This window comes from Polypterus senegalus, chromosome 11, assembly GCF_016835505.1.
Source record: "Polypterus senegalus isolate Bchr_013 chromosome 11, ASM1683550v1, whole genome shotgun sequence".
In the NCBI taxonomy this organism is placed as follows: Eukaryota; Metazoa; Chordata; class Cladistia; order Polypteriformes; family Polypteridae; genus Polypterus; species Polypterus senegalus.
In genome coordinates this window covers 101,434,854-101,450,592 of record NC_053164.1, presented here as the reverse complement: position 1 = coordinate 101,450,592, position 15,739 = coordinate 101,434,854, and the positions used below count along the sequence as shown (strand labels likewise).

Sequence of the window (15,739 nt, the reverse complement as noted above, 5' to 3'; positions counted from 1 at the left end):
GAAACCCACCAACATCCCAGAGTTGAAGCTGAAAATTCCTCCAAGCCAATGTGCAGGAATGATCAAAAGTTACCGGAAACATTTAGTTGCAGTTATTGCTACAAAGGGGGAGTCACACCCGATACTGAAAGCAAAGGTTCACATACTTTTGCCACTCACAAATATGTTATATTCGATCATCTTCCTTAATAAATAAAAGTCCAAGTGTAATATTTTTGTCTCATTTGTTTAACTGGTTTCTTTTTATCTACTTTTAGGACTTGAGTGAAAATCTGATGATGTTTTAGGTCATATTTATGCAGAAATATAGAAAATTCTAAATGGTTCACAAACTTTCAAGCACCACTGTATGTCTAAAAAGCACAGTGCAATTTACGTTGTGAATTAATTTACCACTTAACATTAACTCATCACTAATAATTCAATGTGCAGGATAATGACTACTACATAATTATACCAATTTGCACATGTGATTACAGAAAAAAGACAACACAAAGTGATATTAATGCAAGATGTGGGTGCTTGGTTGGTGAAATACTGGATGCTTCATGTCTATATATGTGATTATTGGAATTCACTTTAATATTTTCAATTACTTTCAAGTACTACTTGACTTTTATTTTTCTTTTAAGAATTTCAAGAACTTTTCAGTTGTCTGCATATTGCAGCCAATAGAAGATGAACAAGAAGCACAAGAAGAAGAAGGACTTTTCAGTACCGACTTTCCAAGACCTGTACAAACCCTGCAGAGAACCATGAGGAAAAATTGAGATACTATATGTGCAAAGGGTGAATCTGAACTAAAAAAAAAAAAAGTCACTCAAGGAAAAGCCTAGATCAGACTAGCACAGAATTCACATACATTATCATCTTCAAACATGGCACAGTTGAATCGTCTGTGTGTGAAATGGTTGCACTTGCTTTCTCACAGGTCTGCATTGATGCTTAGGCTCATGTTGTCTTGGTTTTCTTACCAGTCGTTTGCTGTAGAGTAGAGCTGTGCTACTGCTATTACAAACAGCAGATTTGGCAAAGTTCAGAACATGTTCTACGTGTTTAGAAAAGTTCAGAATCTCCTTCTCTTGCTGTACTAGCTTCGTCCTGCGATCCTTGGCCAAAGCCTAGGGAAAGAGGAGGAGAAAACAGTATATGTTATTATGATTTATAATGTGGATAAATGGTTCTTTCGGATTCATAAAAATATAATTTACCCATAAATTTGGGCATAAAAAAAGTGATGTTGAAAACTCTTATTAAATTCACTACTCAATACCTGCCTTATATTCACCACTTTCCTATGGTGTTAAAATCTGGATGTTTCTAGGTTTAAATAATTTATTTTCTGTGCATCTGCCACTGTGTAATCAACAAAATAAATTATTTAAACCTAGAAACATCTAGATTAGTTTTACCTAATATTAAACATTTTCCAGCGTATAATTTATTTCAGGGTTATTCTGTCTATCAAATAGTGTACTACATCATACATTGAGAGTGTATTTCTGCCTTGTCATTCATGACGTGAACCATTTGACTATTAAGTGTTCATTGTTTAGCTAATGCATAATTTACGTCTATACAGTGCCCATGTTTCTGATAATGGAAAACACAAAGCAGTAGAATACACAATGAGACATAAGTAACTAGCTTGTAAAATCAAAAGCATAAGGTTCCAAAGCTGAAAAAAATGTAAGTTAAACGGAAAGCCTACTCTAGTAGGTAGAGCTGGATGATATATTGAGATTTGAGATTTAAACAGAGTGGAATATGGATTGAGGCAGTATTATTAATAGCGAGTTTAAATAAAATATTGTTTTAACCTTGAGGAAAGCTGATTTTCTTATCCCTCACTACCTGCTCCAGGCTTCACTACTATGCTCTGCTAGCAAACCCACCCCGACTTGCACTTACTTGCATACAAACAACTGTCTTGCAGCATGGAGGGGCATAACACACAAGTTACAACTGAAGATGACTTAGTATGTAAAAAGAAGGATCAGTTATTTGGTGGTGGTTTGAATCTCACAGGGAAGAGAAATTCTGAAGGGAATGCTGAAGGGATGTAGTGCTAAAAAGTGGGAGCACTGCCAATCTTTTTTATCACTTAAAACTACGGCACAAAATTGAGAACCAAGAGGCTGTTAAACCCTGTTCTACTACTGCAGTTACAAAGCATTCACCACCTGACACGCTTCATTTAGCCATGCTTTGCCTTATGAAAGAAAAATGCAAAGTGCCGAGGTGTCACTGAGGCAGTACCTTGCTACAGAGCAAAAGATTTGCCTCCTGTCTCAAGAGTGGAAACGGATGGTTCTATAAAACTGATCAAAACTCTTGATCACGATATGAGCAATCATTTTGCAAGAGTAGCGCTGCCTAACATGAACATTTAAGTCAGACGTACCCTTACCGACCTGATCGCTGCTGATCTAGCTGTTGGCTACAGTTTAACTTATTTGAGGTCATATATTTATTTAAAGTTTATTTTATAATTATCATTAATTGTAGGCTGAATTTTCATTTTACAATGACAACTGATATGTGGTCAAGTCACACCAGCAAGCCATATTTAAGTGCGACTATTAATTTTATTGAAGAATGGGAGAGTTAAAATTGTAACAAATTTAAGTGCATGTCTAATGTACAGCCATGTGTTAATCGGATTTTATTAGGCTTAAGTGAACTTCCTTTTAACAAAACAGTAAAATATTATAAAAGGTAAAAGCATGTTTTATTACAAAACATGGCATGTATGATGCAATTTGTTTATGCAAAAGAATTGTTAGCAGCTTCTCCTACACCTGGCTGAGGAGGAGGAGGGAGCTGGCTGAATTTCAGATGCTGCTGGGTCTGCCGGATCACCAGCTCATCACAGAGACACCGACAAGCTGGGGTTCAAGGCAGAAAATGATTGAGAGAGAGTTGTAGAGCAGGAGAGAGCACTTTCAAAACTCCTGACCTCTAACAATAAATCTAGACATCTTGACTGTACCTCGCAAGATTTAGAGGTGCATGAAGTGGTCCAGAAAGCTCAGATACCTCTTCAGAACTTCACAGATGCTTTGTCCAGTGCTACAACTTTTCAACTCTACCATCTTGGTACATGATGAAAGAGACAGTGAGTTTGGCAAATTCATCAAATCTGCCATTCTGGGTCACCTGAATGAAAAGTATGTTGACCCATCATCTAGCGACCTGTTGGACAGGACATCATTTGTAGATCTACAGTACAATTTAAATCCATTTATATTACAGCTGACAGAATTGAGGCAATGAAGCTCAGAGGTTTACTGGAAATGGAATCACTGGCCTCTGAGCAGAGCTACCGCAACACAAGGGACTCAGCTGTGATCAACACTCTGTCTAAGCCTTCAGACCAGCCAACATGGGCACCACTGAAACAGAAAAAATCCCTTGCAGGTCTTTTCACACGGACAAGAACTCCCATCTGCTCGTCAACATCAAAGAGGCAAACAAATGAGAATGAACTGTTCAACTACATAGTGTCAGGGCCAGCAAAGCACAAAACAGACCCTCTTGCATGGTGGAGGGAAGATGCAGTCATCTTCTCCACTTAGCTGCCTGGCACAAAAATATCTTTGTGTTCCTGCCACCAGTTCACCAACAGAATGAGAGTTTACTTGCAGTAGAAATACGGTCAATTGTCACAGGACATTATCCTTGAAGCCTGAGATGGTTTACAGGCTACTATTTCTAGCTCAGAATCTTTAGGCTAAGATGAAATGCTTAGATATTGCTACCTCCGCAAAAGCAAGATAGGTGGCTTTACAAGTTAGTGCTGTTTGCATATTTGTGTACAATATTTTGATAAGGAAAACCTAAATGCACTCGTTATTGGCTACAGTTTAACTTGTTTGAGGTCATATATTTATTTATAGTTACTATTTTATATTTATTATTTTATTTTAAATGTGTTGTAGGCTGAATTTTCAAATAATTTCAAATACATTTGCAGACCATTTAGGCCTACCATTATTTGTTTAAATTTAAACATTTTGTTTACAATTTTACACTATGTTCTTAACCTGAACACAGATATAGTCGTTCTTTTAGGTATTGTGGGCCTGTAAGTTAAATACATATTAATTTGTTATGTATTTCAACCTTTAATTGATAAATAAATTCTTGCAACATATTGTATGGCTTTGGCTTAAAACTGAAAATTTTACGATCGATCAATCGATACTTTATCATATATCATCATTCAGCCCAAGATATATTGAGATATGATTTTTGTCTATATTGCCCCGTGCTACTAATAGGTAGTTTTTGCTTAAATCTAAGTTTTCAGAATCATAACAGCAGAGATTACTAATCATCCATAGAAAACTATGCACCTTTGCACTGAACTGTAAAACCTTTATTGGATATTGCTTTCATTTAAATTTTCTTCTGAGTTAAACTAAGTTTTTATATCAAAGTTTTTTATTTTTTGTTTCTTAAGAACTAAATGTTTCCATGTTCATTTAAACATTTGTTAGGGCAGCTATTAGGAACATTTTTTAATGTAAATCATCATCATGAAATTACTACCATGTCAAAATGGCTGCTGTGAAAAGGGCCCATTGCAATGTGGCTAATAAATGCCAATGTTCTGCCCTGCATTTATTAGAAGGGAGTGAGGTTTCCAATTCTGTTACGCCATATCTTTAACAAAGTCAAGCTGCTTTATTTGTTGTGATGCTCACATTCCAAATAATGCCATTTCATGGTTAATTACAAAATTGTATTATTGGTACAAAAGACAAATAAAGGCTCCTTTTATTATAGCATACTCTGCATTTTAGATAACAGAACTCTCTACTATTCCCTCAGCATTTACTATATATTGTATTATCTAAAAATCACCAGAAATAGTAAACTGTAATAAAAAAAAGACTGATATCATGCTGCAAATTTTAAAAGACTATATTTGTAATTACCACTGTACAAAACCTGCAATATTTTGTGTGTTTTGCTCATTTAAAATGCTTCATTTAAATAAAAAAAAAGTGTAGCAGGAGTTCAGTTTTTATAATGCAATGATAAAATCAGTTAAGCAACAGAAAAAAAATATAGTGAAAGCTACACAGTGTACACAGATTAGAACACTTATTTTTTTAAATGTGTAGGACATATTCAGTCCTTGTAATTGATTGTTAATAAAAAATACTTGTACAGATGGAAAATTGTGCAGGTGTTTTATAAGCCAAAAAGCTGTCAAAACTGGGTAATATATCGGTTAATAAGATAAAATTAACTTAAAAAAAAAAAGTGTGTAATCAGCCTTCTTGAGTTTAGCAGTATGAAAATATTTGCCTGGAAATGTTACAGGCTGTAGCATAGCTGAATAGAACATGCAGTTATGAACACTTACAGAAGATTATAAATTCTGGCTAAATGTGAAAGATGAAATAGGTAGGCAGGTAGATAGATACTTTACTAATCCCAAGGGGAAATTCACATAATCCAGCAGCAGCATACTGATAAAAAACAATATTAAATTAAAGAGTGATAAAAATGCAGGTAAAACAGATATAACTTTGAATAATGTTAGCATTTACACCCCAGGGTAGAACTGAAGAGTCGCATAGTGTGAGGGAGGACGATCTCCTCAGTCTGTCAGTGGAGCAGGACAGTGACAGCAGTCTGCCACTGAAGCTGCTCCTCTGTCTGGAGATGACACTGTTAACTGGATGCAGTGGATTCTTCATGATTGACATTAGTTTGCTTAGTGCCTGTCGCTCTGCTACAGATGTTAAACTGTCTAGCTTCATTCCTACAATAGAGCCTGCCTTCCTCACAAGTTTGTCCAGGTGTGAGGCGTCCTTCTTTATGCTGCCTCCCCAGCACACCACCGCGTAGAAGAGGGCACTCGCCACAACCGTCTGGTAGAACATCTGCAGCATCTTATTGCAGATGTTGAAGGATGCCAACCTTCTAAGGAAGTATAGTCGGCTCTGACCTTTCTTACACAGAGCATCAGTATTGGCAGTCCAGTCCAATTTATCATCCAGCTGCACTCCCAGGTATTTATAGGTCTGTACCCTCTGCACACAGTCTCCTCTGATGATCACAGGGTCCATGAGGGGCCTGGGCCTCCTAAAATCCACCACCAGTTCCTTGGTCTTGCTGGTGTTCAGGTGTAAGTGGTTTGAGTCGCACCATTTAACAAAGTCTTTGATTAGCTTCCTATACTCCTCCTCCTGCCCACTCCTGATGCAGCCCACAATAGCAGTGTCATCAGCTTAACTTTTGCATGTGGCAGGACTCAATCATATTGGAAGTCTGATGTATATAGGCTGAACAGGACCGGAGAAAGTACAGTCCCTTGCGGTGCCATTGTGTTGCTGACCACAATGTCTGACCTGCAGTTCCCGAGATGCACATACTGAGGTCTGTCTGCAAGATGTCCATGATCCATGCCACCAGGTGTGAATCTACTCCCATCTCTGTCAGCTTGTCCCTAAGAAGCAGAGGTTGGATGGTGTTGAAGGCGCTAGAGAAGTCCAAAAACATAATTCTTACAGCACCACTGCCTCTGTCCAAGTGGGAGAGGGATCGTGTAGCATATAGATGATGGCATCCTCCGCTCCCACCTTCTCCTGGTATGCAACTGCAGAGGGTCGAGGGTGGGTGGACCTGTGGCCTCAGGTGGTGAAGCAGCAGCCACTCCATGGTCTTCATCACATGTGACGTCAGAGCAACAGGCCGGAAGTCATTCAGCTCACTAGGACGTGATACCTTTGGGACTGGGGTGATACAAGATGTTTTCCAAAGCCTCGGAACTCTCCCTGTTCCAGGCTCAGGTTGAAGATGTGCTGTAGAGGACTCCCCAGTTCCAGCACACAGGCCTTCAGCAGTTGTGGCGATACTCCATCTGGACCTGCTGCTTTGCTGGCACAAAGTCTCCTCAGCTCTCTGCTCACCTGCTGCTGTAATTGTGGGTGGGGATGTCTCTCCTATGCTGGTATCAGCAGAAGGATGGTTGGAGGATGCAGTACTCGAGGTGAGAGTGGGTTAGGTGGTCAAACCTGTTAAAGAAGTTGTTCATTTGGTTTGCTCTCTCCACGCCTCCTTGATGGTGGCACCCACTTCAGCTGCAGCCAGTGATGATCTTCATCCCATCCCACACTTCCTTCATGCTGTTATTCTGCAACTTCTGCTCCAGCTTTCTCCTGTACTGCTCCTTCGCCCTGAGCTGGACTCGGAGTTCCTTCTGCACGCACTTGAGCTCATGCTGATCACCACCTTTAAAAGCCCTTTTCTTCTGGTTCAAAAGGCCCTTGATGTCATTTGGAATGCATGTCTTGTTGTTAGCATAGCAGCGTACTGATCTTACTGGAACCACAATGTCCATACAGAAGTTGATGTAATCAGTTATGCAGTCAACAACCTCCTTCTCACTATGTGATCCCTGCAGGATATCCCAGTCTGTAGTTCCAAAGCAGTCTCTCAGAGCCTGCTCTGCCTCAGAGGACCACTTCCTGAATGAGCGTGTGGTTGTAGGTAGCTCCCTCACTCTTGGTTTGTAGTGAGGCTGAAGCAGAACCAGGTTATGATCTGCTTTCCGAAGAGCAGGCAGTGGGGTGGCGCTGTATGCATCTTTAACGTTTGCATACAGTAGGTCAATAGTCCTATTTCCCCGGGTGTTACAGTCCACATACTGGGAGAAGGCAGGTAATGTTTTGTCCAGCGTTACATGGTTAAAGTCTCCAGAGATCAGCACAAGCGCCTCAGGGTGCTGCGTTTGTAATTTAGCAACTGCGGAATGGATGACGTCACTCGCTATCTCCGTGTTCGCTCGAGGGGGGATATAAACAGTAACAACAATGACGTGTCCAAACTCTCTGGGCAAGTAATAGGGACGCAAACTTACGGCCAACAGTTCAATGTCCCTGCAGCAAGTGGAGATTTTAACGTTTACATCTCCAGAGTTGCACCATCTTGTACTGACATACAGAGCGACACCCACTCCTTTCTGCTTCCCGCTGGTACTTGCTTCTCTGTCCGCTCTAACTGTGCTAAACCCGGGTAGCTCCACGTTAGCATCTAGGATGTTAGTTGATAGCCACGTTTCACTAAAACACAGCAAACTGCATACTCTGTAGATCCTGACATTTTTCACCAGTGCAGCCAGTTCGTCGATCTTATTTGGTAGTGAATTCACATTTCCCAGGATCACAGAAGGCACTGAAGGTTTGTAGCGCCACTTTCTTGCTAGTCGCGTGGCTTTTATCTTAGCACCGGCTCTGCTGCCCCGATACCGCCTTCTTACCTCGTCAGGTAAATAGGGAACCACACCAGCATGCGCATTTGTTCTCAGCGCTTGAAGTTGACTACTTGAATAGACAAGTCTTTGTGTGTAAAAATTCATCTCCAAGTACTAAAAAGTGTCAATGGAATGAGTCCACATGAAAGAAAGTGGTAGGAGTTAACAGTGAAAAAAAGAAAAATAGACAAAAAGGTAGAAAGATAAAGACTTTATCTTTAAAGTCATACACAGAGCTGCTGGAAAGGCTGCCACTTGTGTCCGCGCCCGAGTCATAGAATTAAATTAAATTAGGGAGACTACTGCCAAAGCTCTGCCTAGTCTTCAAAATGGAGTAATTTATAACTGACAGTATGTTTTTTTTCCTTTATCTTGTATAGTTGATCAGCTTACCTGCAATTGATTCATTAAGCCTTTTCCTCGTCTGTTGACCTCAACAATAAGTGATAATATGGCTAGTTTAATTTCCTGCTCGACCTTTTTATGATTTTCTTCAATCTCAATAAGCCTTGGGGAAAGAAAGAAAAAATATACATACAGTTATATAGTTCAACACTTACATTTAGCAATAAAAGTGTAGAATATTGATATGGAAATACAAATTTCTATTTAATTATCAATTGGAAATCTCTTCTAAGAGAGAATTGGATTTTTTTCTAATATGAGATAATATAGAAAGTCACCCACTGAGTTATAGAAGGTGGGTTGGGATTCTTCCAGTTAAGTAAGGTTAAATCTATGCGCTAGTAGCATGGCATAGGCTATTACAAACGATTTATCCGTATGCACTTTAATACCATCCAAGTACACAAAATACAGCCATTAATGATTATGAGTGAAATACAGTAAAACCTTGATTATCCGTCACTCGATTAACTGACAGTCTCCAAAAAAATAAAAAGTAAAAAAGCTATGTACGTTGGATCAACTCCCCAATGTGCTACCGTGTAGTGTTCTTCCCCAGCACCACATGTCATGCCATATTTTGAAATCACAGTGTCAGTTATGTACCTTCAGTTTTAAAAGTGTTTCATAGCTTTTCACTTTTGTTATAATTAATCTACTATATATTGTAATGGCCGATTAATGTATGTATGTGCTGTTGGAATTGTCACCAAAAGCTGGAAATTATTAAACATGTATGAAAACGGCAAAAGTGCTTCAAGTATTGCTACAATTTATAGAGTAGGAAGAACAACAGTGACGGATATAAAACATGATGCTGACAAAATTGAAAAACGTAGCAATTAATGTTAATGTTCTTCTGGATTGTAATTTATTTGTAATATTATATTATGTTATGTTGCAGGCAGCTGGTGATGTGCTGTTCGGGAGCAGAAAGGGTGGAATGAATTCTGTAGATGATGGAACTGGGTTAAGGGCTTCTGTCCTGTAAGGGCGGACACGCTTCTTAGGAGATGAGTGACAGGTGAAGTTAGGAGAAAAAGGAAGGTCCTGCATAAGGAAGTTTTGAGTAGGGAGTCAGGAGGCAATAAGCAGGAGTGTTTGTGATAAAGAGAGAAAAAAAAAAAAACATAACTGGCAGGAGATAAATTAACTGGCAGAGAAAGCTTGCTTTTATTGTTTTGACAGTGTGCTCTGTAACCCAGATAAGACGGGGCACCGTTTGTTACAGAACGCAGACTCCAAGTAAAACACAGAAAACTCCAGTACCTCAGAGTTGTTTTTGAATATTTGGCTGGACGTTACAATATTACATTAAGTCATTAATTTTGTTAATATAGTTTTGTTTTTTTAAATAAATAGGACTATTTGCTAATCTACTATATATCATTTTTAAAGTAGCTGTTCTGTTATCCATCTTTTCTCTTATCCATCACGGCCTCAGTCCCAACCCCTGACAGATACTCCAAGTTTTACTGTATGTAAAGATTTTGTGCAAAACACAATATCATCTGTGTATAGAGATATTTTCTTTTTGAGTCCTTCTCTAATAATCCCCTTCAACTCTGGTTGCTTCCAGAGATGAATAGCCAATGTGAATACCTAATGTGAAAATCCCATTGGTAACTTGTTTTGATGTGAAGTCATCTGAGTTGGTACCATTAATTAGGATCAAGACTTCTCTGATTAGTACCAAGCAGTGAAATCCTTACTGGGGCCACAACCATATCATGTAGTGTAGTAAATAGATAATTCCATTCAAATCTATCAAAGGCTTTCTCTGTATCCAGTGATAGCCAGGCTTCTGACTCGGATTTTGCAGACGAGTAGATCATGTTTCTAATTATGCTTCATCATGCTCTGGACGGTATCCTTCAATAAGGGTGCGTAAATAAAGGCGAGCTTCAAAAGGGCAACCTCAGTTTGGCACAGCGAATAAAGGCAAACGCAACAAAATTATTATAGAAATTTATTTGATAAAGGCAATCTGGAACATGGTTGTGCCTAGATGGTCTCTTGACGAATAATCCATTTTTGGTATGACAGCGAGACGAACATTTTCCAATCCTATATTCAGTGCATTTCCAGATGTGTTTCCCGTTGACAGTTTTCTCTTTTCTGAATGTGTAGCCTTCGACTACGAGTAGATCTGCACCTTTGTTGCTCTTCACATATTCCAGAGCCATTTGAACTAAATTATCTACGAACGCCTTTATTCGCCGCGCCCAATCGAGGTCGCCCTTTTGAAGCTCACCCTTATTGAATGCTTCCGCTCTGGACAACCTTGTCTTCGTCAGCTACTTATTTAACTTTAGTTTTTCATTTTAAGACATTCCACATAATCTTAATGTGCAAAAATCAACTTTAAGCAACAGTTGTGTGTCTCATCTTCAAAATCTATTCTAGATTAAAATTCAGGTTATGCTTAACGCCAGTAACAAAGTCAAAAGATGACTGGGATTCTTCTATATACTTTGAAATCATTTGCAAGTGTCATTCATTAAGTTATTAACAAAGATGTGACCAAAACTGAGTGAGTGACCAAAATTGAGAGACAACCATACATGCTCAAGGCAAAACACATATGCCATATTTTACAGAAGTGATACACACCAGATTATCTGAAATTTGTTCTTTTATTTACACTTAACATGTCATCAGTATTGTATACATTTATCTTTATCTATCTGTACATAACTTTTTTTCATACTTTTCTGTCAACTGTATTTTTTTCCCTTTTCTGCCAACCTCATAACCAAGTGCAATAGTGAATTGTTCACTTTAAATGACAAACCAATGTAATAATTATTTTTATGTTTTTGTCCTAAAAAATGTAAAAATTTGTTTCCAACAGCCAAATTACTTTTCCCCCAAAAAAACAAGCATGAGAACATATGCTAATATGGGTTTCCCATGTCATGGCATTCTTAAATATTTTATCCAGACAAAAGTGTTATAAACTGATGTATTACCAATTATTTCTTCGACTATTTTTAATTTGGTGAAAAACAGAATTAGGAATTAGGGTAAATCTCCAGGATTCTATTTACTATCAATTTTTTTTAAAATCAAACAATATTTTATAAAGGCATCAGTGAATTCCATCTTTATATGCTTTCAGTACGCATAGAACTAAAGTATACAGCAATTCGGTCACAAAACAAGTCAGACCTTTAACAAAATTATACCAAAAAACCTTACTACAAAAGAAGGGAGAAGCCCAAATGGCTAGTGTTTAAGGCAGCAGGTAGCAATATCCAAAACTAAAAAATATTGATATTTATGTGTCATATATGATACACTTAATATGATTTCAAATTTTCATTCTTCGAAACTCTGGGGAGGATTATTTCACCCTGCAAGGCATAGATCTAACATGTTTCAGCCTTTGTAAAGCTATCACTACAAAATGTAAACCTGTGTTTATTGATAAAAATTAACACTAAAAAGCTTTTACTTCCCTTTATTGTGAAACAAAATCTAATAACAGAACACAACTCAATCAAACAAATGAAAATAACATTGCAAATACAATAGTATTATCCAAAGATAATACATGAGACACAACATTTAAATCCACCCGAACAAGAGAGCTTTATTACTATCTGCAATGGTTCTTTCTGCAAGGTAACACTGCAGGTAAAATAAAAAGGTTGAGCATAAGTCCAGCATGTTTAGTTTGGTATTATATTACTTAGTTCAAGTTCTAGGCAGATTCTTGCAAACAGTGTGATTTTTCTTTGTTTAAATTTGAGATAATACATAACATTATTTTCCCACTGAGACAGAGGGTATGCTGGGAATTGTCTAGTTCAGCATCTATGAGCAAGTACTGTAGTGCAGATTATTACAACTGATTTGCCAGATTTTATCCCATCTGGTATTTCTCTAGATATACAACATACAAAAATGTCTGCCCAAAATAGTTTAAAGTGTACAATATTCTCACACAGCAATGAAGGCACTTGATGATATCACTCACAAGTTGACCCTTGCCCTGGGTACCTTTTTGACAATTTTAATGGAGACGTGAATCAACGAACAATCTGTAGTTAAACTGGGGTAGGCTTGGCCAACTGCTAAAATACTGACACAGAGCATATTTTATGAATGGCCGAATTTCATTCCATTTCTAAAATTTTTAACTGAGAGATCTTTGTTTTATCATTCTCTAAGATCATTATAGGCAAGGTCCTAAAACTAGATTCTTGTACTCCAGAGATGTTGTTTTAATCTTCATTCACATTAACCAGTATCACTTCAGGGACTAGACATAACTGAAAGATGAGGGACGTTTGGGTAAGCGGATCTTAAAAGTTTCAAATTTGAAGCAAGTCACTACAGAATTAAATTCTGAACTTAATACGTCAAAAGATACAGATACATCATGAATGTCACAATCCCTAGTTTGTTCCACAGATGGACTACTATAAAGGTTAAAGAAGTTTGAAATAAGCAATTGTAATATATAGGGGCTCAGAATGGAGCTTTTCTGTCTTAAAACATATCCTGTTGGTTCCATATCTTTCATAAATTGTGAAGAACTAGGTTACTGGTAAATGTTTTGTTTTTTTTTTGTTGACTGCAGCAAAGACAAGAGTATACAAAACAAAAAGACAGCAGAAAGTCTCCTTCCCATCATCAGCTTGTAAAGGTCTTTTAAATTCTTCCATAGCTCTTCTGCAAAGAGGTTATCACACTGATGTTTGTGTTTTATCAAAAGTCCTTTTATTAAGCCTTCTTTAAACTGTAAGCAATAACAACTTATTTTTTTTAAATCTGTTAGTTATTTCTTTGTGCTCCCAAATTTCTGTAACCAGCTCTGAAGCCGTTTCAGTAAGTAATTTGTTATTATGTGAACAATGTGAGAATTTTTCCTCTTAAAACTACCTTCAGTGTTTCCCCAAAGTGTTCCAGAAATTCCTGGGGAAACATTGGTCTCTAAGAAAACATAAAACTCACATTCACACAAATTGGTAGCATTAATGGGTGAAGTCACCAGCTATAAATTGGAATTATAAGGCATAATAACTTGAGTTTCAAAATAGGAAGAACGTGGTCAGAGATTTCACCAGTTTCATATTTGCATGATTTAATAGAGTGTGTAATAATTTTAATATGAATAAAGATAATCAATTCCTATGCAGTACTGTTGAGAAAAAAAGTCTCTGAAATGTGTATATAGGTATCTGCCACCATGGGTCAGAGAGATTGAGATTAATAATTTAATATGCAAAGTCTCCACACATTAGAAGTTTATTAAATATGTTAAGCACAAATTCTAGGTCATCTACATTTGGTGTGTATACTGTATATTAGCCAGAGCAAAATTAAATTTATGTATGCCCCCTACTACCATAATAGGTCATCAGTGGCTACAAATGGAATTGCTGAGTAAACTGAATTATCACATCACTAGTTTTCTTATTATAGCTAGAATGAAATATGTACTTACCTTTTTTTAAGTTGCTCTTTCACACAGTCAATCTGGGTATTCTTCTCCAACAGTTTAGCAGTCAAAGCTTCAATATAACCCTTCTGATTCTTAAATGCATCTTCTAAAAACTGATACCTAAAATTTCCAAAAGAAATCCAAAATTAGAATGTCTTTGTAACTAGTGCTGTTCATTAACACATGCACAATACAGGCAAACATGTTAAGATTGTATTTAAATATATCATTAAAATGCTTTATATACAGACAATAAGCAATAACACATACAGTGGGATGCAAAAGTTTGGGCAACCTTGTTAATAGTCATTATTTTCCTGTATAAATCGTTGGTTGTTACGATAAAAAATGTCAGTTAAATATATCATATAGGAGACACATACAGTGATATTTGAGAAGTGAAATGAAGTTTATTGGATTTACAGAAAGTGTGCAATAATTGTTCAAACAAAATCAGGCAGGTGCATAAATTTGGGCACCGTTGTCATTTTATTGATTCCAAAACTTTTAGAACTAATTATTGGAACTCAAATTGGCTTGGTAAGCTCAGTGACCCCTGACCTACATACACAGGTGAATTCTATAATGAGAAAGAGTATTTAAGAGGGTCAATTGTAAGTTTCCGTCCTCCTTTAATTTTCTCTGAAGAGTAGCAACATGGGGGTCACAAAACAACTCTCAAATGACCTGAAGACAAAGATTGTTCACCATCATAGTTTAGGGGAAGGATACAGAAAGCTGTCCCAGAGATTTAAGCTGTCTGTTTCCACAGTTAGGAACATATTGAGGAAATGGAAGACCACAGGCTCAGTTCAAGTTAAGGCTCAAGTGGCAGACCAAGAAAGATTTCGATAGACAGAAGCGACTAATGGTGAGAACAGTCAGAGTCAACCCACAGACCAGCACCAAAGACCTTCAACATCATCTTGCAGCAGATGGAGTCACTGTGCATCGTTCAACCATTCGCGACTTTACACAAGGAGATGCTGTATGCAAGAGTGATGCAGAGGAAGCCTTTTCTCCACCCACAGCACAAACAGAGCCGCTTGAGGTATGCTCAAGCACATTTGGACAAGCCAGCTTCATTTTGGAATAAGGTGCTGTGGACTGATGAAACTAAAATTGAGTTATTTGGGCAAAACAAGGGGCGTTATGCATGGAGGAAAAAGAACACAGCATTCCAAGAAAACACCTGCTACCTACAGTAAAATATGGTGGTGGTTCCATCATGCTGTGGGGCTGTGTGGCCAGTGCAGGGACTGGGAATCTTGTCAAAGTTGAGGGACGCATGGATTCCACTCAGTATCAGCAGATTCTGGAGACCAATGTCCAGGAATCAGTGACAAAGCTGAAGCTGCGCCGGGCTGGATCTTTCAACAAGACAACGACCAAACACTGCTCAAAATCCACTAAGGCATTCATGCAGAGGAACAAGTACAACGTTCTGGAATGGCCATCTCAGTCCCCAGACCTGAATATAATTGAAAATCTGTGGTGTGAGTTAAAGAGAGCTGTCCATGCTCGGAAGCCATCAAACCTGAATGAAATAGAGATGTTTTGTAAAGAGGAATGGTCCAAAATACCTTCAACCACAATCCAGACTCTCATTG

At 37.8% G+C, this 15,739-nt stretch overlaps 1 protein-coding gene across 2 annotated transcripts in view; it reads right to left on the bottom strand.

Moving 5' to 3' along the window:
- trim24 (tripartite motif containing 24) overlaps positions 1–15,739 on the bottom strand; it is a 102,336-nt gene that overhangs the window by 35,646 nt on the left and 50,951 nt on the right. For both annotated transcript variants that reach the window (XM_039769387.1, XM_039769388.1), the window contains exons 5-7: positions 14,133–14,249; positions 8,666–8,780; positions 975–1,121 (exon numbers count right to left, since the gene is read on the bottom strand). In XM_039769387.1, coding sequence (XP_039625321.1) covers positions 975–1,121; positions 8,666–8,780; positions 14,133–14,249 — 379 coding nt within the window. The remainder of the gene's footprint in view (positions 1–974; positions 1,122–8,665; positions 8,781–14,132; positions 14,250–15,739) is intronic.